At 42.2% G+C, this 25,078-nt stretch overlaps 1 protein-coding gene across 4 annotated transcripts in view; it reads left to right on the top strand.

Moving 5' to 3' along the window:
• Positions 1-17,331: 17,331 nt before the first annotated feature.
• LOC311429624 (uncharacterized protein) overlaps positions 17,332-25,078 on the top strand; it is a 79,263-nt gene continuing 71,516 nt past the window's right edge. For all 4 annotated transcript variants that reach the window (XR_014688300.1, XR_014688301.1, XR_014688302.1 and 1 more), the window contains exon 1: positions 17,332-17,502. Coding sequence is in view for 1 of the 4 variants with exons in the window: in XM_084505713.1 (XP_084361839.1) it covers positions 17,349-17,502 (154 nt within the window). In the remaining 3 variants the exon portion in view is untranslated. The remainder of the gene's footprint in view (positions 17,503-25,078) is intronic.

Genomic DNA, 25,078 nt, shown 5'->3' with positions numbered 1-25,078 from the left:
TTGAACCCCTTGGAAGCCTCTAAGTATGTATAAATAGACAGGTACAGACTAACCTTTTGCCTGCGCTCTGACCAGCATAGGAAAGTAAAGCTGTGAAAACAGGAATTGTCAGATTTCGTATTACCTATGAGTACTTCATCTCTCCCTAGGAAAGTGTGCATCAGGATACAGCCTCTAATTGCAGGGTCATTTATTATTCTTTTTCTAGGATCCCTGCCTTACTTGGTACCTTAGATGTGTGTTGCTTATTTAACAAGCAGCTCTTCACACTTTACTTTTCGTCTGCCTTTCAGTATGTTCTCCTAGGCTGTTATAACATGAACACTTTTCCAGGCCTCCTTGGAAGTTAATCCTCAATTATCTCATGAGGATTTCTGTTTTACTCTTTATAACTTCATAAGCTCCAAAATCTTCTTCTTAATAACCCCTTTTTGTAAACCATGATTTGAGTCAAAATGAGATGACAAAAAAAAAAAAAAAAAAAAAAAAAAAGCCTTTGGATGCCCAATTGGTTATGTCTAGATGGCAGGGTGGGCATGTTCCACCTCAAGGTTTCATTCTGGCTAGATGATTCCCTTTAGATCACAGAGATCCATTCTTTACCATCCATTCAGACTGTTCAGACCGCTTTTCAGACAAGACCACTTGCCAACAGAGACGCATCTGAGTCTTGTGCTGATGGAGAGCTATGGCATGGATGGGGTGCACAGCATCTGGAATATAGTGATAACCATTAAGACAAATTACTTTTGGAGTGATTGGACTTAACACACAGCTTCAGACATTTCAGGATGTCTCTGCTGGCTTAACTGTTGTTGCTGAGAGTCCACAGGTCTCCTGAAAAACAGACTTCAAGGCCACAACTAAGCAGACAGCTGGGAAACCAGGATCTCACACTTGATGACAATCTGATAGAGGAAGGAAGAAAGGAAGAAAGGAAGAAAGGAAGAAAGGAAGAAAGGAAGGAAGGAAGGCAGAAAGGCAGGAAGGCAGGAAGGAAGGAAGGAAGGAAAAGAAGACAGGCAGGAAGGAAACTTCTCAGTTATTTGGGCAACTAACATGTATGAAAAAAATACCTAGTGGTTTTTTTCAAAATCCTCTTGGCAATCACTACAAGCAACTATCTCCAATTTGCGGCACCTAAGTACTCCAAAATCTGATCCAAAGTAGTTTGCTGGCATTATGTATGAATTCTGAATCACTTCCATGTTCCTTAAGGCAGTGTTGAGCTACTCTAACAATAATGGAACACATGTAAAAAGAGCTTTGGAAGGGTCCTTGATTCCTATCCAATTCATTCTTTTGCCTCCAGCATCTCTACTCCAGGGCAGGAGCAACTACTTCTAAATCATTTCTGATCGCTGCTTTTCCAACCTGTTCTTAACACAGAAGGATTGCAAACCGGACCTGTACAATCATTCTGAAGAACAATGAGATTAAATAAAAGGTGTAGGAGCAGAAGCCAGAAAAACATTTCAGGTCCAGTCTTGCAGACACCTTGCCCATGAAACATCTATGTTTATAGTTACAATCTAATGAGGGCATGAAGAGAAATCTAAACTATTTTTTTGCTATGAATCTGTCTCGGTAATCCATCCAGTTGCACTAGGCTTTGAGTCTGATTCCCAGCAGCTTAAAATTATATAATACTTCATCCATATTAGCCCCATATAGATAGGACTCAGAAATTGCTCAGCATTTAAAATACAGTGTTCAGAAATAACCCAAATCCTGTGACTGGAAATTACCTATGCTTAGTTTAAAGTTGCTAGAGCATGAAGTTTATTTTTATAACTGAGACAGCAAACAAAGGAATGCAAAAGAGAAATCACAATGGTTGTATGGCAGGGGCTGATTCAGGTTGGGAGGAAAGGAACCAGCTGAGTCCCCTCTATTAGCAATGTCCAACATGGTGGGTGATCCGTGTCACATAATGGGAGATCCGACTGCTGAGCAGCTTCCCACCCCCCATCCCATCTTGTCTCTAGCACTTGTCTCTAGCTGTGCTGCAATATCTCATCAGTTTTACTTGCAGTGGTTTGGCTGACTGAATTACAGAGATGCTTGCAGGGCACCTAGCTACAGGGTAGTTGTATGCAGCTGGGGATAACAGCCTTCTAGTGCAGAAGTGCCAAAAATCAGCTAAATGTTAGGATATAAAGATGAGCACTGAAGCCTTCATAAAGATAGTAAGGAAAGTCATATATATCCATACATATGTATTTATATATATATATATATACGCTCATACACATACATATATATTGATTCTATCTTACTGTCTGCACCAGATAAATAGTGAACTATATTTCTTCCTGCATTTTCATTCTACAAAGTGCCTTTTCTGTTTCTATAGCAACTTCTGTTGTTTGTAACTTGTAGTCCGTGCTAAAAATATCCTGGTTTAAAAGGGGGAAAATTCTAAAAAGTTAGAATAATTGCAAAAGATGGCAATTTTAAAATGAAATAAAGTCATAGACTATGCCTAATATGTAGCCTGTTCACTATAAGAAGCACTGAATGTGATATCCATTATTGTGACTTATAAAATAGAAATGGGGCTTTTATTAGTATGTCAGGTTCTTTGTTACAACCTGAATTACTACCATTTGAACGACTATCTTGTATTCTCCATCAGAAATTCAGCCACTTGGTAATGTGTAGAAAAGAGTTCCATCTCTAGACATACACATACTCCTGCCATGGGAACCCTTCATCCAGATTCCAGAACAATAAATGCAATTAATGTGCTCAATTTTCAACTTCAATGGTTTCAACAATAGGTACCCCACACCACATTAAACCAGATTTTGTGAAGAGAAGCTTTACCAATGGGCAACAACATAAACTGTGATGAGCACTATTCTTTTCTTCCCTTCCTTAAATGAAAATTAAGTTCTTTAATGTGTTATCCTTCAACTCTCTCCAGTTGACACATATCTGAAACAATCCCTCCCCTAGCCATTAAAACTTTATGAATACACATGGTTTCTGAAAGGCAATTTGTCTTCCTCTCCATGCTGTGTTGCCGTAGTTCGGGCAACACAGAATGTTTTATAATATCATGTTTGCACAGTGTGATACCCATTCAATATGAAAACCATAGCTGCAAACTTTGGCTGCAGCATTGCACTACAGTGAGCAGGACAGGAGGGTTCATGGCTTCCACTGATTTCTTGGCTCTTATGTCTGCACCATGTCACAGTAGCGGCTCACCTTTGAGAAACAGAAAAGGCTTAGCATGGGACATGGATAAAGATGATCCTCCCCAGCCTCTGGTCTGTGCCTAAGGGCTTCCGTCTGGGGAGGAAGGTGAAAAAAGAATTGCAAGGAAAATGGGCAAACCAAGAGGTCAAACGTGTTAATAAGCAACTTCCTTCTTGCATACAATAGCTAATAAAATCAGTGAATGCAAGAGAGTGACTCTGCAACACCTCTGCATTAAAATACACAGAGGGCACTCTGAAAGATCTTAATTAATCTTTTTTATAGCTAAACTGAATACTTGTGGGGACAGAGACTGCACTATATTTGTTCTGAATAGAACACATTGTCAGCAGCCAATAAATTAAACTGTAATAAATGGAGTCATCTTGCTGCCACACGGTTTTGCACAGACATTCCTGATGGGACTGTTGCATACTGGTGTATGCTTCTCCTTGAGCTTATTCTGTTATCTACATCTTTCTCCAGGCTGATGATTTTCAATTATTTCCTTGTTGTTCTCTGAATTTTGCCAAGGGAGGTGCAGAGGACATCTTTGCTTCCCTCCTTTCCTGATTATGTTCTGAAGATCACTTTGCCTTACCTTCCCCTCTGCTGCTCACAGCCATCTTTGCCCTTAAAAAGTTTGTTGATTCTTTTTAAGTTATGCGTCCCTAATTTCATCAGGAACAGATTTGTCTTGCAAGGACATGTAGTTACAATAAGAGTTATGAAATTGTCTAATTAGTTATTACAAAGGTTAAAAGATCAAAAGTTTTGGCACACAGGAAAATAGTTTTCCTGCATTTCTACTGATTTTCCAAGTAAACTTAAATCACATGAGTTAACCAAGACAAACTACAGGATGGCTTTCCCTCTTGTTCCTCTCTCCTCCTGCCACACTGCAGAGGTCTACTTAGTCTCTTCATTGTTCTCCTTTATGCTATCAGATTTAGAAGAGGCATGGGAATTAAATGGATGCAAAGGTCTCATGTGCAGAACAGGCATCTAACTGCAAATTTGCTTCTCTGACTTCAAGCCATTGTGTTTTTTCTCAATTTTATTTTATTTTATTTATTTAATTATTTTATTCTGCAGTGCCAGAGGCAGACAGTTCATGTTAGATGCAATTAACCTAAGAATTACAAATCCAAAAGGTGCCCAAAGAGTAAAGGTGCAGTTGTGGTGGTATTGCCCAGCTGGACAGCAGAGCTCTACCACCACCAATCTCTAACTTTCCCTCCTCAAAGGGAAATGAGGAGAAAATATGATGAAAAGGGCTCAAGGGCTGAGATAAGGATAAGATCACTCACCAGTTATTGTCACGGATAAAACAGACTCAAAATAGAGAGATTAATATAATTTATTGCCTATTACTAAAAAGTTAGAGCAGTCAGAAACTAAAAGGAAACCAAAAACACCTTCCCCCATCCACACTTTTCTACTTTCTTCACTCCAGCAGGCTAATGGGCAATAGTGGCTGCAGTCAGTCCCTGCCCTTGGTCCCTGTGGGGTCCCTCCCACAGGATGCCGCCCTTCCCGAACTAAGCCCGCGGGGGCTGCCCACAGGCAGCAGCTCTTCAAGCACTGCTCCCACACTGCTACATCCCACGGGGTCCATCCATCCCCCAGGAGCAAACTGCTCCAGCACGGGTCCCCCACAGGTGGGCGGCAGCTCCCCCCAGACCCCCTGCTCCTGCAGGGGTTCTCCATGGGCCACAGCCTCCTCCAGGCCACATCCACCTGCTCCACGGGGGCTCCTCCACCCTTGGGGGGGCTGCAGCGTGGAGATCTGCTCCATGTGGGACCCATGGGCTGCAGGGGGACAGCCTTCTCCACCAGGGGCCTCTTCCTGCACAGGCCACAGGGGAACTGCTGCTGCCTGCCTGGAGCACCTCCTGCTGCACTGACTTTGGGGACTGCAGGGCTGGGTCTCACTCCTCTCTCTCCCAGCTGCTGTTGTGCAGCATTTCTTTTTTTTTTTTTTTTTTTTTTTCTTAGATCTGCACTCACAGACGTGCAAACAACATTGCTCATTGGCTCAGCTCTGGCCAGCCGCAGGTCCCTTTTGGAGCTGGCTGGAGCTGGCTCTGATCTGACATGGGGCAGCTGCTGGGCTCTGCTCACACAGGACAGCCCTTCAGTCCCTTACTAACAATTGCCACGTAAACCCAATACAGCGGTATATCTGTTCCACCAACCTTTGAGCAGTGACTTCTGCTAGATGTTCTACTACTGAAGCTAGCTTGTATAGCCACTCATGAAGTTCTTAACTGAGTGTCAGGGCCTAGCAGCATTTTGTTTCCTCACATCCTCTGCTGATGTAAAAGGATACAGTTCTGAAAAAGTAGATGTAGCTACTTAAAGTAGGTGATGTTCCTCCACATACAAGAATCTGAAATTTCTTTGTATGCTGGAGGACTGATGGAAAATTCCAAAGTTTATCTGAGGTGTGCAAGATGATATGGCAATGCATGGAACCAAATGCCTCTTAATATCCACTTTCTTGCAATGTCATCATATCTTGCAATGTCATCAAAAAACACATGTTCAGGATAGAAAGTGCGGTACCTGATGCCCTCAGTCACTCCAGAAGGGTTTGTCTTGGTAGGGGGCTTAGGGTCTTTCCAACAGAAGGGCAATTACATCTTCTGGGAATCCTTGCCTGGAATGGTGAGGGCCAGTTCTGTGGCTCTAGGACAAATGCAGAAAGCTGTTGGAGAGTTGTGTGATGAAAGATTTCAGGATTCCATTAGGAATCATTGGCTATTTGCTCACAAGCCAGAGATCTATGAAAGCCTGCAATTTATTTAGCTGGCTATAGGCTGTTAGGTAGGTATTTGTGCCTCGGTGTCTTCAGGGTGTACTTGCTTGAAAACAGCAGTTGGCTCCATTTAGAAATAGGAGATTTTAATCAGCCACCTTCTGTGTTACATCCTTCCTGTGAGAAGTTCTACCAACCTCAGTAAGGAATAAACCAGTTATAATGGAAACCACTCCTCTCCTCTTGGTTGCCAGTAACATACACATATTCATTAGTTGAGTGTTTGGCAGGCTGAGGTTCAGCTCCTTCTTTTCCCTATGCTTCAGCAAATCTTTACTCTCTTCAGTCTACATCAAAGAAAAGCTTTTTAAGTGCAGGTTGTAACCCATCTAACTTTAGCCCTAATGAAATCCACATCTGGAAGATATTAGGAGGCATTGCAATTTTTAAAGTGTGGGTGTTAGGACTCTTTTACTTTATATTTTTTAAAGTGATGTGCATGCAGTGTTTCAGACCACTCCTGGTGCTTTGTTCTTATATGTGTATTTTAATTTGTGTTCCATTATGTTGCATTTTTCTTTTGGGAATGGTTTTCTGCTGGCCTGTGATCTGCTTCATAATTCAAGTGGAAAGTTTCTGAAAATAAAAGGGGTTTTAATGCAAGAAAAAAAGTGGTTGTAAGTTTAAAAAATAAAAAGGATATGTATCTTTCTCTGAAGTGCAGTGATTTATAAGCTTCTGAGGGGATGGGTAAGTTAAAATGTGAGATAACTCTTAGAAATTGCCCTTTCATCTTCTAATATCCTCATGAACATATATCTGGAAGATTTGAAGCTGAGACCTAGGTCACATTTACTTGTAGAGGAAAGTACATGTATCTGAGGGCAACTTCTGATGGATCATTATGTCAAGGTGATGTAACTTCTACATGTGTGTGGCCACTGGATTGCCTACTGTAAGGATGAATATGTGAATTTTAAACAGTATGCCCAGGATAACAGGACTATATGTTTCAATTCTGTAGACCATGGGGCTCTATGAAAAGGGACTGCTTTTGCAGTAGGACCCGGGGGGATTCTGCAGACACTGTGGAATTTTCTCACTGAAAGCTAACTCAACAGAGTGAGCTGGCCCTGATTCCTCTCCATAACCAGATAGAAATAGAGAAGTACACGGCCCAAAAGAGAGACACCGTGTACTCTGGGTAGATACCAAATCTGCATAACTGGAAGAACAAAACTGTGGAGAATGCCATAGAACACCTCTACCCCACAGCCTATAGGTAATCTTAGGCATTTTAGCTTCAGTAAAAGTTTAAGTACAGAGTAGGAACCTAAAGAAACTGGGTTTCTAAAGGAAAATAACACAGAGAGAGGGCCACAACTGAGCATGCAGAGGATACCAGGGCAAGACAATGGGAAAGGTCAGTGTGAGTACCTGGAGGTTATCTCCTGGTGGATTAGAGTCCTCTTTGTTGAACCTGGGGCCATGCTAATCCTTCATTGCTGAATAGAATCATAAAGAAACATTCTTAAAACTAGAAACTTGCTTGGCATCATTTCTGACCAGATCAGTTCTTTACACTGCCTTGGCTGAGGGCTGTGAGCTAGAATCCTTTTAAAGTCAGAAAACAACAGGGAAAAGAGCTTCAGAAATCATGTCCTCCCAGGATGAGTGAGAGTGCTGTGTTTTTAAATTGTTGAATGCAGTGAAGTTAAAAGGAGAGACCATTTCCATTGTTCCTGAGGCAAGAACCACTGGCAGTTTCCTTTGAGCATAGTCCCTTTGCACAGAGCGTGCAAAGCAGCTGAGAGTGTCTCTGCGTGACCTCAGTCAGCCTCTGAACAGACTAAACAGGATGTATAAGAAGAAGCAGCCACTGGGTGAGTCTTAGCTATAAGAAATTCATAAGGCTAAATATGGCTTTCAACTGCCTTAAAGCCCAATATAAGAAGCTACCATATCTAGTTTGGCAGGCCCCTCATCATGCAGTAATTACCTCCCTTTTAGTAACACACTGACGGAAAGCACAATGCCACTCTTGCTACAGCCAGTGGCAAAACTCCTGTTGAGTTCAGCAGGAGCTGCAGCAGTGAATGCTAGCATCCTCCAGGCCAGTCCAAGAAGGAAGAGGGAGCCTTCTCCAGCTGGAACTGAAGCCTAGTAGAACTGAAAGTGCAGGTTAGTGAGATACTTTCCTTGTAAGAAACCAACTATTTCCATATTTTCTTTTTTCTTTAAAGTTCAGCACCTTAAACAGATTTCCTTTCTTGAAAACTTCTCTCAAACAAATCCTTTGGATATAGAATATGCATGCAAAGACCTAGACAAGCTGATGAATTAGAAACTCATCTCTACTGCTAAAACACTGACTCTTCTAATCCTCTGAAATGTAGAATGTGTTGTGAATTCAGCTTCTTCTCTTTTAACTTTTGCATTTAATTAATATTTGTCTGAAGGGCATGTTCTTGTTACTCAAAAGCATGCCTCAGTGGTGCTAATGTTCAGTGGAGTGACCTCAAGTTGGTTAACAATTATCACCCTAAATTTTTCCAACCAATTATCTCTAGAGGTACTAGAATGGATTATTTATTATCCCTGTCTCACTTGGTATTAAAAAAAAAATAAAAATAATAATTTAGCTTCCTTAGGGAAGATTATAAATCTGTGATATAACATTATGAAACGGCTGTGAATTTTAGACATGGCTTTAATCTATCTAGATATTCATACAGATTCTCTAGTACAATAAACAATGATGTAGTTGTGAAGTGTTTTGGGTTGAGCTGGTTTCTTTGCTGTGTGAAAGGCAGCGATACTGGGTATTGAAAGTGCTTTTGATAAATTAATTTTATTATAACTAGACTACACAGTGAGCTTTAGGGATAAATCACAGCATATTATACTTGTGAGTATTTTTGTATTGCTTCAGCATGTAGAAAGCCATCTAAATATAGGACTTCAGTGTGCTATGTTGTGGACAGAGACCAAAAACGTAGCGTCTACCCAAGAAAACATGCACTTTAAATATGAGGCAAGTCAATAACTGACTGGTGGTCAGGAAATATGAGGCAGGAATAATGGGCCTAAATGAACAGGATTATGATGGCATGGGTTGTCAGTGAGAGATGTAGGTCAGTAAGACAGGTGTAGTAGATCGTACATGTGCAAAACACCTGGGTATTAAAGGAAGTCAGAATATCACATGGACTTTAAAAGGAAAAAATATACTCTCAAATAGTCAAAATAGAGAAATGCCAAGGGACATTTGTTCCATGTGAACAAGACATTTTGATTGCAGCTCAATGGGAGTCACACAAATTGCTACTGCATCTGGAAAAGAAACAGTTTAAAAATGCACTTCTGGCCCCAAGGCTGTGGGCCTGACAAGCCTGGGAAGCACAGGCAACAGCACAGGCCTTGAAAGAGGAAGGATCTTTAGGAGGACACCTAGCTCCCCTGAGGAGGGTTCTTCAGAGAATGCATGCACTTTCTGTAAGGAAGGAAGAAGATCAAGACAGACTTTTGCTGTGAATTTGCCCCAAAGTCCTAATACCTGAAATGTCTAGGCATGACTGGTAGGCATTTGGCACTACTCACTGTACAAACCTGTCTGCAAAAGGACCCATCTCTTCATATGCGTTTGAAATTTGCTCAGTGTACATTGAGGAATGAAACAGGATTTCTCCTCTTTGCCCCTGTGTAACCTGAGGATCAGCTATAGGATTAGTGTCTTCCAATTTTTATTTTTTTTTCATTCTCACACCTCTTTTATTGGCCTAAATTCCTCATCATTGGTACAATTTACACATTTTCTTTTTGTCCAGCTGCACAGCCCTGCTTACGTGTAATTAAGGGGTCTAATGCAGAAAGATAAATGAAGCCTCTGTGCCTTCGTGTAGGCAGGATGTCCTTAGTTTTAGCACTGGAGAGGAAGTAAATGAAGAGGCTAACTTTGCTGCATGTCAATATGGTCCATGCAAGCCAGCCAATTTTCTCTATTATTCTATGAGGATGTAATTTCTTTCTGGAGTGTTGTGAATCCTTGCTCTCTCATATGGATGGTTTAATGGATCATTTCTCTAGGAACAGTACACAATACTACAGGGCACTTGACATTTATATCAAGGATGTAGGGCAAAATTCTATTGTACTTCATAAATAGCTGTAACTATGCTATTAGAAACCGAGGGACAGATTACATCAAATGCCAGAGCATTTTTTCCCACAATGGTTCATAGGGTGTGACTCCTAGGAGCAAAAATGACATCTGTAATGTTTATAAAATCGATGAGATGTGTTTGATCTCCATCATAATGCTGTTTGTGCTTTGTTGGGCTGTAAACAGCAATCCATGAGTATCAACCATGAAAGTATCTTCTCTTCAAAGCTCCAACAAAGAATGAAAGCCAATAGCTTTGGGGCCCAGGCCATTAAATTTTCCTGAGATTTTTTCCAGTCTGCCCTTCATATATTTAACAGTTTATAAATTGTATTTGGGACGATTGTCCTGGAAACCAGATTCTCTCATATCTAGGTTCTTATCTCACCATCCTTGTCTCCTAGAAGAGCCTAAAGCAATACAATAATAGTCTATTCCTAAAACATCTGATCTACACATCCGATTATTTTAGAAAGACAACGATAAAAATGTTTCTGAATTTGCAGTCCTGTCCTTGAAGGAGCAGAAATACAATGCTAGTATACAGAGAAGTAAATTTTTAAAGAGAACTTGAATATTTGTGTCTAAAATGCCTTCTCTTACCAAAAGTGTAAGAGTGATATATTTTGATGTGTGTGAAAGATGTGCTGTTTGTTGTAAATCTTCACCTAGCATGCTTATAAACCTAGCCATAGTAAAGGCTAATCACGGTTAACAGTGAATAGTGTGGGAGAAACAAACTAAAGATAAACTGCCAGACAGTAAACTGCTCACATTGCAGAACCCTCTTGAAGAGCTCGTACAAACATCCCTAGACTCCTAATTTATTGGATTCTCCTATTTTATTCACTTTCATGCCTCTTATAAATATCTGTCACATATCTACTTAGTTGCATTAAGCCACTGTGAAAGGAAAACTTTGAAAGAGAGAATTTAAAATGTTGAGCAGACCAGTGATCAATGGACTGTGTAACAAGCTAAAACAAGTAATTATCCTCTATGACATTACATGTAAAATAACTCACCAGTGGTATTAAAAAATAAAATAAATAACAGCAAATGGAAACAAGGCCCAAATACCAGGAAGACTGGCAGAATATGGAAGTATTTCCTTTCCCAGAGAACTGTGCTCTCTAGTTCAGAACAAGTATCAGGAATGAAATCTTGTGAGAAAGGCACCTATACCACCACATCTTTAGACCAAGATGTGAAATGGAAATTGATATTGTATCTCTTACCAGGGATTTTGGATATCTCTCCATTTTCCTGAAAGGACATGTTAGGCTTAAGCTAGGACATTAACAGTCCCTGCCACGCAGGCCTGAATGCTCATCCCTGCTTCTGTAAGAAGGGACCTCAACAAAGCTGCAGGATTTGTCATCTACCAATTTTGTATGTGATACAGCCTAGTCTCTTTTTTAACTTGCACCATATCTCTTCCAGACAACGAAAGCACTAAGAACCAAAGCCAGCTAAGCCATAAGGGTGACTCAGTGACCAAAAAATGTTGGTGAGAGTGGCCTTGTAGAGTGACATACAGCGTCTATATTGCCATCACCATCATTTCGTGCTCCCCAGAACTAATTTCTGAGGTTGAGCCCAGGGACAGCTATCTCCCTGGGGCTGGTGTCAATGGTATTAAATGAGGATAGTGCCTTTGCAGGTTTTATCTTCTTTCCATCTTTCTTGAATATCTGTAGAGAGATAGGAGATGGGAGTTTTTTAACCCCATGTATTGGGTCTCTCTGCTTGAGTAAAGAACAGAGCCCTGCTCAGCCCTGCTCAGATTCAATCAAGGGGCTGCAGCTGCAGCTGGAGCTTTTATGGGAAAATTTATGTTATGAACCTTTCATTTCTTTGAGAGGGTTGTGTTGTGCTTGAAAACTCTTAAGAAGGTCTTTTTTCGAGGGTCTTTTTTAATGGAAGATAGTGCTGTCTCAATCTTGATCTTGCAGCTTATGACAGTGCCAGAAAACAAATAAATTAATGCATAGGATGTCCAGTGACATTGAATATCAAAATATATCATGTTCCATGATGGTGTTGGGTTCCAGATACACGCAGACTTAATGGAAATTGTTGTTTGTCAGGGGTGGTTAACACTGTCACCTTTTTTCTACCTCAGCAATCTCTCTAGCTGGACAAACTGTAACTGCATAACGCTGGCGTCTTAATTAGTTACATCGAGCAAGGTGTCTTTTGGACCAATGCTATTACTGAATTTATAGTGTGAGTCAGCCAAGAATGGTAATTCTTTCAGCCAAGACAGAGATTTTGAAATGATCACAGCTGGGGAAGGGATTGGAGGCACATTGAAATGTAGAAATAATGTTTCCTAGCTTCCCTTTCCAAAATATTTTACGAATCCTAGGTAATGAACCCCAACAGCATGTCGTTTCATAAGGAATAGTAATTCTTCATTTTACACAAGGGAAAGGAATTCATCCTGGCCATAATAAAAGCCAGTGTCAGAATTAGAGCCTACAACGAGCAGTGCTAGCTTCCAAGCCAGAGAGCAGCCCATTAGATTTTGCCTAATTACCAGTCTAAATTAGCCATTAATGACTTCTCCAACTCCCATTTGCTTACTGCAGCAGGATAAAAATCAGAATGAGAGAGGCAAGAAAATGCCTATGCTGGGACTCACAACATCTGAAAGAAAAGTTATTTTCAAAAGCTATTTTTCTTCTCAGATGTGATGGTGACAGCTACCCTCAGAAAAACACACAGAGACAGACAGAGAGGGAATTCTTGTGTTATGAGCTGACCCCAACATGTATCTTAATAGCATTAAGTCAGGTCATAGTCTTCCACAGCAAAAGAAACAAAACAGAATAGGACAAGGTAACAAAATGAATTTCCACAGGATCTTTCTCTTGAGGGATGGGGAAGAAAATGCTGCAGGGATTGCTGCATCTCTCTGCTCAGTTGCTCTTGGAGAAGGCTTCTAGCAACATTAACTTCCTAAAAGCATCCATTTGCGTATTGAGGGGATATAGAGGACTGGTGTCATGGACCAGAGCCAGAGCACTGTTCCAGCCTCCCCTGCTCTGCCACCAGCTGCAGAAGTCATTCAGGACAGTGGCCCCATGGAAACCAAGATGTTAGGAATGGGAACACATACTTTCCCACAGAGACAGAGGAATATCCAGCCACAGATCTCTTCATAACATAAGGGATATCAAGGCCTGCTGCTAGACTCTCTTAAAGGCTAATTAGACTGGAAAGTCTTGACAGGTCTTTACAGGAACGGTGCTTCAGGGACTGTTCAGTCATTTCAGTGTTGCTAATAAGGAAGCTCGACATACAGTACCTGCAGAATTCATTATGCCATTTCTCTGGATCCCTTTCCTCCCTGCTTGTATGCCAACATCACTATTGCATACATGAACATATATTCTGTTTTTCAGACTTCTGCTGCACCTGAGCACAAAGGAAGGCGGACCTGCCTTCATATATCTGCTGCTTTGCAGCTGGTCTATGGGAAAGTTTAGAAGAGCATGGTTTAATTCCTGTGTGCTCCCAGCTGGGCCAGCAATCATAATGCGAGCTGAAACAAAACCTCTCAGCTCATTGTGCCAGGTAAGAGGTTATTGCAGCAGAGTTTTAGGGTGACTGCTTGTATTTAGGCGTGCTGGCTCCCAAAGCATTGCTGATGTGACAGCCTGGTTCTTTAAGAACCGCTGCTACAGTGCGTAATAACACAGCTATGCAATGAAATTGCTGCAACTGAGCTACTCCTGAATGTCTGATTTCTTGAACTATCAGTAGAAGTGCTCCATCTGTGTCTTCCCATCTGTGCTCACGTTTTGGCAAGCCAGCATGCCAAAACTTCTTCTTTCCTCTACCTCCCTTCTCCCCTGCAGGCCCTTATTCCTCCTCCCACTCTAGCTCTTCTCTTTCTTCAGAAACACTGGGGAGAAAATAGCATCCAATGCAGGAATGCTGTTTCTTGTTCTCCCTCTGATTACCCTAGAGGGAGAGGATAAACCTAGTCATCTTCCCACTCTGCCCTGCAAGGACTACGGTGACTACAAAATTCAAAGGTTCCAGATCCTGGTATAATCTGTGATGGAGGTGGGGTAACTCCCAAAGATAAATATTATGCTGTCTTTAAGCTGCAGGGATTCACAGGGAAGAAAGCCAAAGTTACAGTAGGAGGAGACAGAGCCTGAGGTCGGAGAGAGAGGAGAAGGAGCATGGGGAAGCCCTGCAGAGTCAATCTCATGATGCCAGGGGAGAGATGGGGTCAGCAGCACTGCTGCTTGTCTCCCCCTGTGCTCTTGGCATCCCCAGGCATCCTGGCCCCCTGTGCTCTCACAGCATCAGCCTAAGTCTGCAAGGCTGTGCCATGGGCAAAGAAAAGCCACAGCCAGTTTGATCCTCCCAAAATCTGCTGCTGGAGGAGCTGTCTGCGCTGCCCATGTGGCTAGCTGTCAGCATGAATTCTCGTCTGAATACTTACAAAATCACTCTGGGTTGTATTTTTATGTAGTCTGCTGACTCCTGCATACCACTATCTCTGCTAACCCTAAAGTTATCACTTAATTTATCAGAGGAAGGCTTGTTTGTCTGGATAATTTTGGCCTAACAGGGGCAGAGGAGGGGATAAGATTGAGTTTTTTGAATATTTGTGGATGTTTTTTAAATATATGAGAAATGTTCTGGGTTTGTATTTTTCATTTTTACACAACTGTGCCTTCCAAAGCATTCCAAAAAAAAAAAAAAAAAAAAAAAGACTAACTTTGCCACAGACAGCAAACAAATAATAATGAACAATCAAAGCAAAGCAATTACAAGCAACCCAGAGGCAGAAAACAATTCAGTACAGCAGCTCATATTAACTGTCACAAGAGCAAGGGGAACAGTCCCAGACAAAGCAAAAATGATGGTTTAGTGCACCCACCTGTACACACCAGGTAATCCTGAGAGGAGTCTGACCTGTAAGAGCTCTTAAAGCTCCTTTCTTTCCTGGATTCCAGACCAATAAATCTTTCCAGAACATCATTACATGTGAGTGTGAGTAGCAGCAATGGAAACTCTCAGAAGCCTGTAGTTAGGCATGTGCTCATATACCGTGATGGATCCACTGTGCAAACATGAATGTGATTTAGTATTTTACTGAAGGTAGCTGCAAGCAGGAAAATGAGCAGGAGGCACAGATACTTTTCTCTGGGATTTCTGGAGCACACATGGTATTTAATTGATGGTTATAGTTTCTCATTCCTGTTTCTCCCTCCCTCTTCCTCTGCAAGCATGAAAAATTTACACGCACACGCACAGACAATCTCAGTGTCCTGGTCTGACCTCGCCACTAGAAGCAATAGCAGACAGCATTTAGCTATGGAAAAAAAAATATATATATTAAAAATCCATGTGAAAACAACCTCAGTGGGCTTTTCATTAAGAATGAACACTCTGAAGAGCAACTAGCTGTGTTTAGCACTGCTCTGGCACCAGCTTCTCTGGTGGCACACCTCGCCCTGCATCCCTGCAGGCAGCCCAGGCAAAGGGCACCTGGATCCCTGTCCAGGGGAGGGAGCCGCCACGTCACGGTGGATATTGCTCCTGTGCAAAGGTGCTTGGGTCCTTTCTCCACCAGTCACTTGCCCCTGGGGTTATTACTGAGCTGCAGCATGTGTACCATAAGGTGTCGTTTTCATGCATGAGTAAGTAACAAGTCACTAGTCAGGCTTGTTATACCAGTGCTTAGCAGCCTGCTGCTGCTATAAATAGGTTCCATGCTCCCAGTTGCTCCCTGGCGTGTTCACACCCTGGTTAAGATACTGGTGTCCAACAGTATTGTTTAGCTCAGTTTAGGATCCCTGAACTCGGCATTTTTCTTAGGCTGGCACAGCAGGCTGTTTATCATCCTAAATCTGGAAGGAAGAGAAAAATGACAGCATTTCCTTAGGGCTAAGCTGTGCATGTACTTAGTGTGCTGTGCTTTGAACTTGATGCTCTTGCAAACACCTGGCACGTGTTCCTACCATGTTTCACAGACAGCTTTTTGTTACAAGAGTCCCCCTTTGCATGAAGTGCTTGCTGGGCATTTAAGGCAGTGTCCTTTGTTTCTAATAGTTATTGATTCCCTGAATGCAGGGGAATATGGATTCAATTAGCTGGTCACAGCACTGTAGTTCAGGGCTTGTCAGCATTTCCAGTATATAAACTAATGTTTTCAAGGTTTATACAACATAACCATAAAAATTCAGCCTGCATTAAAGCTGACATTCAAGGTCCTTTTACAGATGATTACCTTATAACATACACTAATTACTTTTGTTATTTTATACCCATACTTTCATTATTTTGGAACCACTGATTACTGCAAACATACAGTGAGTTTCCAAGAAGTGATACTTAAAGATGGGCACTTCTGCTACATCAGAGCACAAAACTTCTCCCTTCCATGGAATGAAAATGATCCAAGAGCCCCTGAAACCAATGCCCTTTTAATGTAGGTCATGACCTATCCCAATGTTTTTGGTTAAGCTTTATACTACTGTGTCTTTTCTCCAGAAATATTCACCTTTCCAAGTTTCTTCTTCATTCTCCAACAGAAGTTGTGCAGTAGTGCTCCAGCAGGGTCTCTAGGCAGCTCTTACATCCCTACCTTAAATTTAGAAATGGGGACTTTCCCCCTTCTGAGAAAAGGACTCCCATCCACACACCTTCAGGCTGTGACTGCACTGCAACCTGTGCTGTCTCGTTGCTGGCTCTGCAATGCCCCCACCTCCTGCCCCCAAGCTCGGTAGGTCTGTTCCCTTTGCACCCTCTCCAGCATCTTTGCAGCCAGGTCTGGAGAAGGGTCAGGCCTGGAGCCACTGACAACCGCACTGGCTGATGTAGTGGTTTCCTCTGTATCAATAACTCTGTGTCCAAAAAGCCAGCTTAATCAGCATACTTGCACAGCTGCAAGGCAGCTTGATTCCAGTGATACCTTGCCAGAAAAGGCAAGGATGTCCTGGGTAGAAGTTCCTACTGAATTCAGGGCTTAGCAGTTACTGTGAGATGCCGATACTCACAGGGACAAAATCTTACTTGGAACTCACCAGAGGCTGTGATCCAAAAGCCCTTGGCTCTCGGCGAGGTAAGACACTGCCAGCCAGCCAACTGGTGATATCTCGGTGCTGTGAGAGGCAGACAGTGCTGGTTTCCTTGCTCCAGCTGAGCTGAGAACTCAGCAGAGTCGCTGCTTCTCGCTGTGGCAGGATCATGCTCTTGTGGGAGACACTGCTGGCTTCTCCCTGCTGCTGTGGTCCCAGGTCAGAGCTGAGAGGATCCCTTTGTCTTGCTGTGGTGGGCTCTTGTTCACATGAGGAGCAGCTGCTCTTAGCTCCCAGCTCCTATGAAGCTCAATGGAAGCGTGGTGAGTCTGAAACTATGACCCCATCCTTTTCTCTTCCTTTTATTCTGGGCTTAGTGATTCAACATATGGAAATGAGAAGTTCCTACTGTCTTCTAGAAATTACTCAGCCCTCTTAACTATATTTTTTGGCTGTTCTAGCTCTCATTTGCCTTGTCATTCTATACCAGAGCAACACTTCCAAACATTTTCACCCATTAAATGTGTAAGGTGTGTTGCAGCTGGTCCTCTGAGCTGAACGGCATGGGGACAGGATGGTATAACCTTCAGTGCCCTTCAGGATACATGCAGCCTGGATACCTGTTTTTGAGATGTTTGGTTTATTTTTTACTTTTCTTGTTCTACAATGTAGGGTGGCTTTTCTAGCTGCAGTAGGTCTGCTACTGTGGGTATTGCTGAAACATATCAACTTCTAAAGTGCCTAAAATAGCACGGATGTTTATAATATAGTTGCTATAAGGCTGGCATATTAAAATGTATTTACATCTCAAAAATTTTAACCTGGAGCAGACTTGATATTATCTAAATAATTTGTTTAAGAGAACGTAAAATAATTTCCTCCTCTTCCAGAGGAGATGTAATATTTACGAAATCTTATCTTCACAAACAGAATTTGTATTTTAAGCTTGCAAATTAGAATTTGCACACTAAAGAGAGTCAGGCTAAAAAGGAATTAGAAATATGTGATCAGCAAAGGAAGAAAAAATTGCTGAAATGTATCACCATTACTGCATTAATATATGGCAATCTTATGACAGGTAAATGTGTAAGGACTTATTTGCTAACTCAGAACACTGTCTATGGAACATTGATTTAAATATAGCTATGCCTTCCTTTCTTCAGGTCATAATGTAGTAGTAGTTGCATGTCCTCTGATGTCCTCTACTTTCACGGCTGATACAGAGACCCAGTTAGAAAGATTACAGAAAATGGGTGGGAAGTATAGCAGCAGACTGCAGCCATTGCCTTGATATATACAGTACCATGGGACAAGTGCGCTTCTGGAATTGGTAAAAATTGCTATTAACATCATAGTAGGAATATGCATCCCCGTAGTCATTCAGCCAAGGATTAAGGTGACATGCATTCCAGCAGCACAAATTGTACTGGTATACTTAAGGCTGAGATGTCATTTCTATGCCACGAATGGTAGCATCTCTGTCCTTTTCTTGTATGTGTATACGTATTGGTACCACCATAATGACAACTTTGTATTCACATTGCCACGGTAAGAGCAACCTTAATGGCTATAAAGGGGCTATAATGCTGTGTCAATTAAATAATACGCATTTTTAAAGTACTTAAGTATAAGGCCACATAATAGCTTGCAGTCATTCAGAGGAGCTTCTGATAGCATATTACTTAAATCAATCTGTGTCAACAGTCCTCAGTCCACTGCAGGGAGAAGGACTTTTCTGCAATGCTCTTGACTGGATGTGCATCCTACTTGGTTACTGCAGGTTGCCAAGAGCATGATTACTTTCTTCTCCAGAACTTCCCCCGAATGCTTTTTCCCAGCTGTTATGTAGGCTCGTCCCCTTTTCGGTGGCGTTTATTACTTTCAATACATTTTCAAAAGGTGGGCAGGTAAATACAAAGTTTTTTTAAGAGCTGCCATAAAGAACTGAGATATATTTCTGTAGTGGTTTTACCCAGCTGAGCAGCCAAACTCCACCACAACTGCTCTCTCACTCCCCCTCCTCAAAGGAACTGGGGAAGAAAATACGATGGAAAGGGCTCAAGGGTTGAAATGAGGACAAGGAGATCACTCACCAGTTATCATCATGGGCAAAACAGACAGCATAGGGAGATTAATATAATTTATTACCTATACCTAGCAGACTAGAGCAGTGAGAAACTAAAAGCAAACCAGAAACACCTTCCTCACATCCCCACTCTCCTACCTCCTCCCCCCAAGTGGTGCAGGGGAATGGGGGAATGGGGCCTGCAGTCAGTCCCTGATGCTTTGTCTCCACTGCTCATTCCTTCTCCACCTGAGATGAGCTGCACTGCTCCAGTCCAAGTTCCCTGAGCTAGCACATGCTGCTGAAGGTAGTTTAAGCCACACTTTTGTCTAGGAAGACACCTAAAGTTTTGTTCAAGACTGCACCTATGAGCTCAAAAGAAAACATTTGTGAGGCTGCCAGGGCTGGGGTCAGCCTGGCACATCTCATCAGCCTCACCCTTGGGCCCATTCCAGCGCAACACCCACATTGGCCCCGTGCTCTGCCACCCTGTCATCCACCAGGTTATATAAAAATTGTATAAAATAGGCCTGTAAACCCACCAGCATTTCCCTATGGTTATGGAAGGGGAGTCATGTTGTGTGGTGGCTTTGCCATCATCCCCTCTCCTCAGCCCCTGGACTCTGGGGCATGAGGACATGTATCCTGCAGGGTAGCACCTTATCTTGCTGTTTTATTTTTTAAAAAGCCTCTGGAGGCTTTTTTCTTCTTCTTCTTCTTTTTCTATTTTTTTCCCCACTTGATTTTATTGAGATGATAATGGTGAGGTGTCAGACTTTTTTGAATAGTTGTGAAGAGCATTTTTCTGGATCTTCTGTCTAGGCAGCCTGTCACTTTATGACTTTATGTTACAGAAGAGGTGAGAAAAGACAGGAGCAGCTATCACAGGCAGCTGATGGCATTTTATGGGGTCAGTGGTTTCCAGCTTCTGCAAAAGCACATAGAGTGATTAAATTCGAGCTCCCCTACCAACATGCTCTCCTCAGGAAAGGCAACAGCAGCAGCTCTGTTGCTGCTTTTGCTGTGCCTGGGTCGCTGCTCTTCTTACTCCTGCTGCAGAACATGTCTCCCTGAGTGTAAATATTGAGCAGCCCATAGCATGGAGGTTGCTGTGTTTGGTAGTTTGGTAGGTTGCTGTGCTTGGATAAGGAGTCAAGCCAAGCCTATTTTTCCTTTCTGTGTTGTCTTCTCTCTCCACATATCCACTACACAGTTAACTTTGGAGAAACTCCAGAAGAGACTCAGCATTGACATGGCTCAGGCTGAACCCAAGCTGACCCATGAAATGTCAGAGAGAAGCTGCTGATAAAGGGTATTTCCAATCACTGCTCATGAAGCCCACAGAAAGGCACTGCTGCCATTTTCAGTTAAGTGCTTATTACGGCTGGCCAGGCAGCTGCTCCCAAAACACTGAGGGGTCACGAGCATGTGGCCATCTGGAAGTGTAACCTAAACCATGAGTTGCTCAGTATCTGCAGCACTTTTCATAAGTGCTTCAGTGTGAAGAGTCACCACTAGAGCCATAAAATTGGATATTTGGATAAGGAAAAACAGGCTTCAGATGTTATAGATTTGAAAGTTCATGATTCTGATTCTCACTGCTTTGATTCTCATTGTGCTAGAAGATAGGTTGACAACCTTGCGTCTATCCAGTGCTGGGACTTGTACAATACTGTGCCTGATTTATGGGATTGCAGAGAAAAAGGGCTGGTGCCAGATGAAGGAGAGTCTATTGACCACTTCCATTAATTTCCTGTAAGTCAACAGGAATATTTTCTTAACCTTCACTCATGATACCATTTATTTGCTTTTTGTTTTCTGCCTCTCTGGATTCTTTCCATGATTTGTGTTTCCGTATTTTCAGCTATTTACTGCCTTCCATCTTCCCTTTCGAAAGATTTCCCAGCATTCTTTAATTTTGCCATTGTAAACCTTTATCTGGCAAATCCTGCCCTCCATTTTGTTTCTCCAGAGGCATATTTATACACTAAATAGGTTCAATTCTTCTAGAGAAAATGAGAGCTCAGGCACAGAAGGATGTGAAAGGCATCATCTAGCACATGGCTCAGTTTCACCCTCTCTCACAGTGCAGAGGGTGAGGTAGTCATCTCAGGAGCGTGCCATGGTGAAGTGGAGACACTGCTGTGAAGCATGCCCCCACCTTCCTCTGGTCCAAGTCACAGCTGGAGGAAGAGAAATTTCTCACCTGATGTACACAAGTCTTCTGCTAGCATCCAAACTGGGTACTGACACTGAGGGAACCAGGATTTTCTTTTAGGTGCACCAGTTAGATGACACTTTGATACAATAGCATGGCAACAGGCTGCTTGGTAGCTGTGCTAGAAATGAAGCACTAACCATTTCTCTGTGTTGCTGTCTCCAAGGAGAAGTTCAATATAAGTCAGTCCCTTAACATCAGTTTGACATCAGCCTGTATCTTTGCCACATTAATTCAATTTATTACCCATTTTGATCCACGCTTTGCATCCTATTTAGAATGCCAGGGGACCTGTTCATCCCTAATGATTGAGGAAGCATTTGTGTTTTATAAGCTATTTGGGACACACCATAAGGAACTTAAAGTGTCTGGTTTATTTTCATTGTTAAATTTACCATGTACCCAGTTCTGATGCTGTCGAAATTGATGGCAAACTTAGAATCATAGAATCATAGAATATCCTGAGTTGGAAGGGACCCTTAAGGATCATCAAGTCCAACTCTTGACACTGCACAGGTCTACCCAAAAGTTCAGACCATGTGCCTAAGTGCACAGTCCAATCTCTTCTTAAATTCAGACAGGCTCGGTGCAGTGACCACTTCCCTGGGGAGCCTGTTCCAGTGTGCAACCACCCTCTCTGTGAAGAACCCCCTCCTGACGTCCAGCCTAAATTTCCCCTGCCTCAGCTTAACCCCCTTCCCGCGGGTCCTGTCACTAGTGTGCCAGGGACCACTGCAACTGCAGTGCTTTCTGAAATTTAAGGAGCCTATCAAAGGTGCATCTACCATGTTCTCCTTAGTAAAAAAGGCCTAGTGGTCTTTTCATAAATAATGCATAGCATATGTTATCAGGGTGGGGAGGAAATTACAAAATGTTAGTTTGTTGTTCTCTCTTTTATCTCTAGCTAAACTTTGATCTCTAGAAAGTGTTTCTACTGTCATCTGTAAGAGTTTCCTTAGTCTTCAGTCAGTTACATATTAAAATTCAGCTGACTAATTTCGCTGTTTTTCTTTGATCTTTTTTTCTTCAATGTGAATTACTGTAGCTAAAAAGTTCACATTTGCCTGAGCAAAACTCATATTCTTTTCTCTGTACATTCAGACATTTGGAAGTTTCTCTGTGCTGCATTTTTGCCCAACTTTCCTTTCTAATTCAGGTATATTGTTTCTCTTCACCTGTGCTCTTCTTTCCAGGAAGTCTTTTGCTATCTCAGGTATTCAGATTGCTACAAGCGATGGGTCTCCAGAGCACTGCCCAGCCCCTCACCCACCTGCCCCTATGGCTTATTCAGCTATATAGGACAGTTTCCCCAGTGAGGAAGCTATAAATTATCCATCAGCATTGCTGAAGTCTGTGCTCCTTTCTTTGAAGACTTTATTCATTTGGGAGTGAAAGAGTCAATGCATTGTGGATTTGGGGGTGTGAGGTAGAGGATCAATAATATGTTAGAGTACAATGGTAAGACAAGTTTAGAAACTAATCAAGAATAAGTATATCATGTTGTTGCCTTCTTGCTTACTTCTGGCTTTGGGCTTGTGTCATTGCAATGCTAGTGATTATGTAGGTGCCTGAACCACACACTTTGCCCAGACCCAGACTAGGAAAAAATGGACGAGCCATGGCAGAAAATGTGCCAGGGTCACTTTGACTAAGAAGTGCAGCACAACTTGTAAATGCCAGGCCATGGAAGCAGCAGCATCCTTCCCAGCATACTCCTTCAGCCACCCAGCACATAGATGATTAGAGACAGATGCACTCCCTACATCTCCCACCCACTCACTGCTCATTTCCTCCTGAAGGGAGCAAAGAAAACATGTTTTCCTTGTTCCCATATAAATAGACCCTCTTGTTGTCAACCCCACAACCTATGAGCACCATGCACATATGCTTGTGTACACACACTTGTGCTCCACCCGTTTCTTTCCACACAAGATCCATGTTAACTCTCCACAGAACAAAAAGCATTTTAAGAAATCCTTAGAGATGAAATCAGGATTGACTGTTATGCTGTTAACTTGTAATTCAGGATTTCACTGTTGTGAAATCAAACTACCTATTATGGTCCACGCTGTTTTTCTTGTAAGGAGTGTACTATCTATCCTCAGGACAGATTAGTTTTTTTTTCATGGGCCCATGAAGAACTTGCAGCATAGTGCTTTATCTGTATGCGTCTTCATGTATGGTAGTTTCACCTGATGTGTCTGCTACATGATACTTGATGCTTATCTAGAATTATCTGTTAGAGTTATAGATTACACTTTGTCAGACAAGCAGTTGTTAGTATTACATCCTAGTAATGAGGTCCTCATGAGCTGACATATATCTGTGCTAATTAACAGAGGAATGAATCTGCAGGGTTCTATGCTGGTGGGTCAAGGTGCTGGAGAAAAACTTGAAGATTTTCCTTTCTGAACAAACCTCAGTATCCTGGGCCAGAACCACTAAGTGGCACTGAACCACACGAATTATTTTCATACATCTCCATTTTTTTTCCATTATTATCAAACTATTGGTAACAGATGGAACTTGAGCTGCAGAGGAAGGTTATCCCAATTGATTTTTTGAGACACGCTTATCCAAGGTATCTATCTATTCAGCTGGGAAGAGGGTCTCTCCCCTCATTGTATCACACTTAGCCTTCTGCTACAGAAGAACTGTTTGTGCATTACTTAGTTGATGCACCAGTAATAACCAGTGCAGTTGATGCACTCCTAGCTAGCTATGACCTAGGCAGCTCCCCATGATACATACCAGTCAGGACTGCCTGATGTTAATCTTGAAGGCTTAATGCTGTTCCCTGCTATACTTTAGTTAGCTTTAATGTATACCGCGACAGTTTTTGTGTGCTGCTGGCTTAGTTCTACAGATCTTCAAATTATGCCTTGCTCTGTTCCTCCTCTTCTCCTTTTCTGGCCCAGGACTTCTTTGGCTATACTGGATTCCAGCCCGAGTTGGAAGGGTTTTAGAAAGGTTTCTCTCCCAGAGTAACATCTGGGGCAGAAACACCTCAGACAGATGCAATGTATGAAAGCACAACAGCCCTCACCCACAGGGCCATTCTGATCTCAGCAAATCAGTGCTGTCTCTGCTGAGAAGCAGGAAGAAAGTCACCACCAGTAGAGGAGGGGAGAAGCACATGCTAAGTTGTCAGATCCCATCATCTCATGAATGCATAATATAAGGCAGCCCCTCTGAAAAAAACAGTTTAACTCTGCTTCACCATCACGTTGCTGATGATACAGTAATATACCATTTTGGTACCTGCGTTCTTACAGCGTCCTCGCTGTGGGTCCTTCAGACCAGATGTAGCTGTCAGCTGGTGTCATTTCACGATTTACTACAAACTTGACAGGTATTTAACTTTTGTTACTTTGTGCATGTCTTTTCTCTTTGTACATTTTACCATGAAACTGCAGCTCCATTGTTTTTCCCACTAGCAGGCAGACACCACAATCCAGGACACAGACTGCTGTTAAGACAAATGTGGGGAAAAATTATAATTCTTCCTGCTACGACTCCCTGCATGCATGACAGGAACTGCAACCAAAGACATGAGCCCTCTTTGCCTCAAATTTGCCTTCTCATTTCCATATATTTCCTCTCAGTTCTGACATCC

The sequence above is a fragment of the Aythya ferina genome (genome assembly GCF_964211825.1).
Source record: "Aythya ferina genome assembly, chromosome: 1".
Taxonomy (NCBI): domain Eukaryota; kingdom Metazoa; phylum Chordata; class Aves; order Anseriformes; family Anatidae; genus Aythya; species Aythya ferina.
This window is presented reverse-complemented; position numbering and strand designations above follow the sequence as displayed.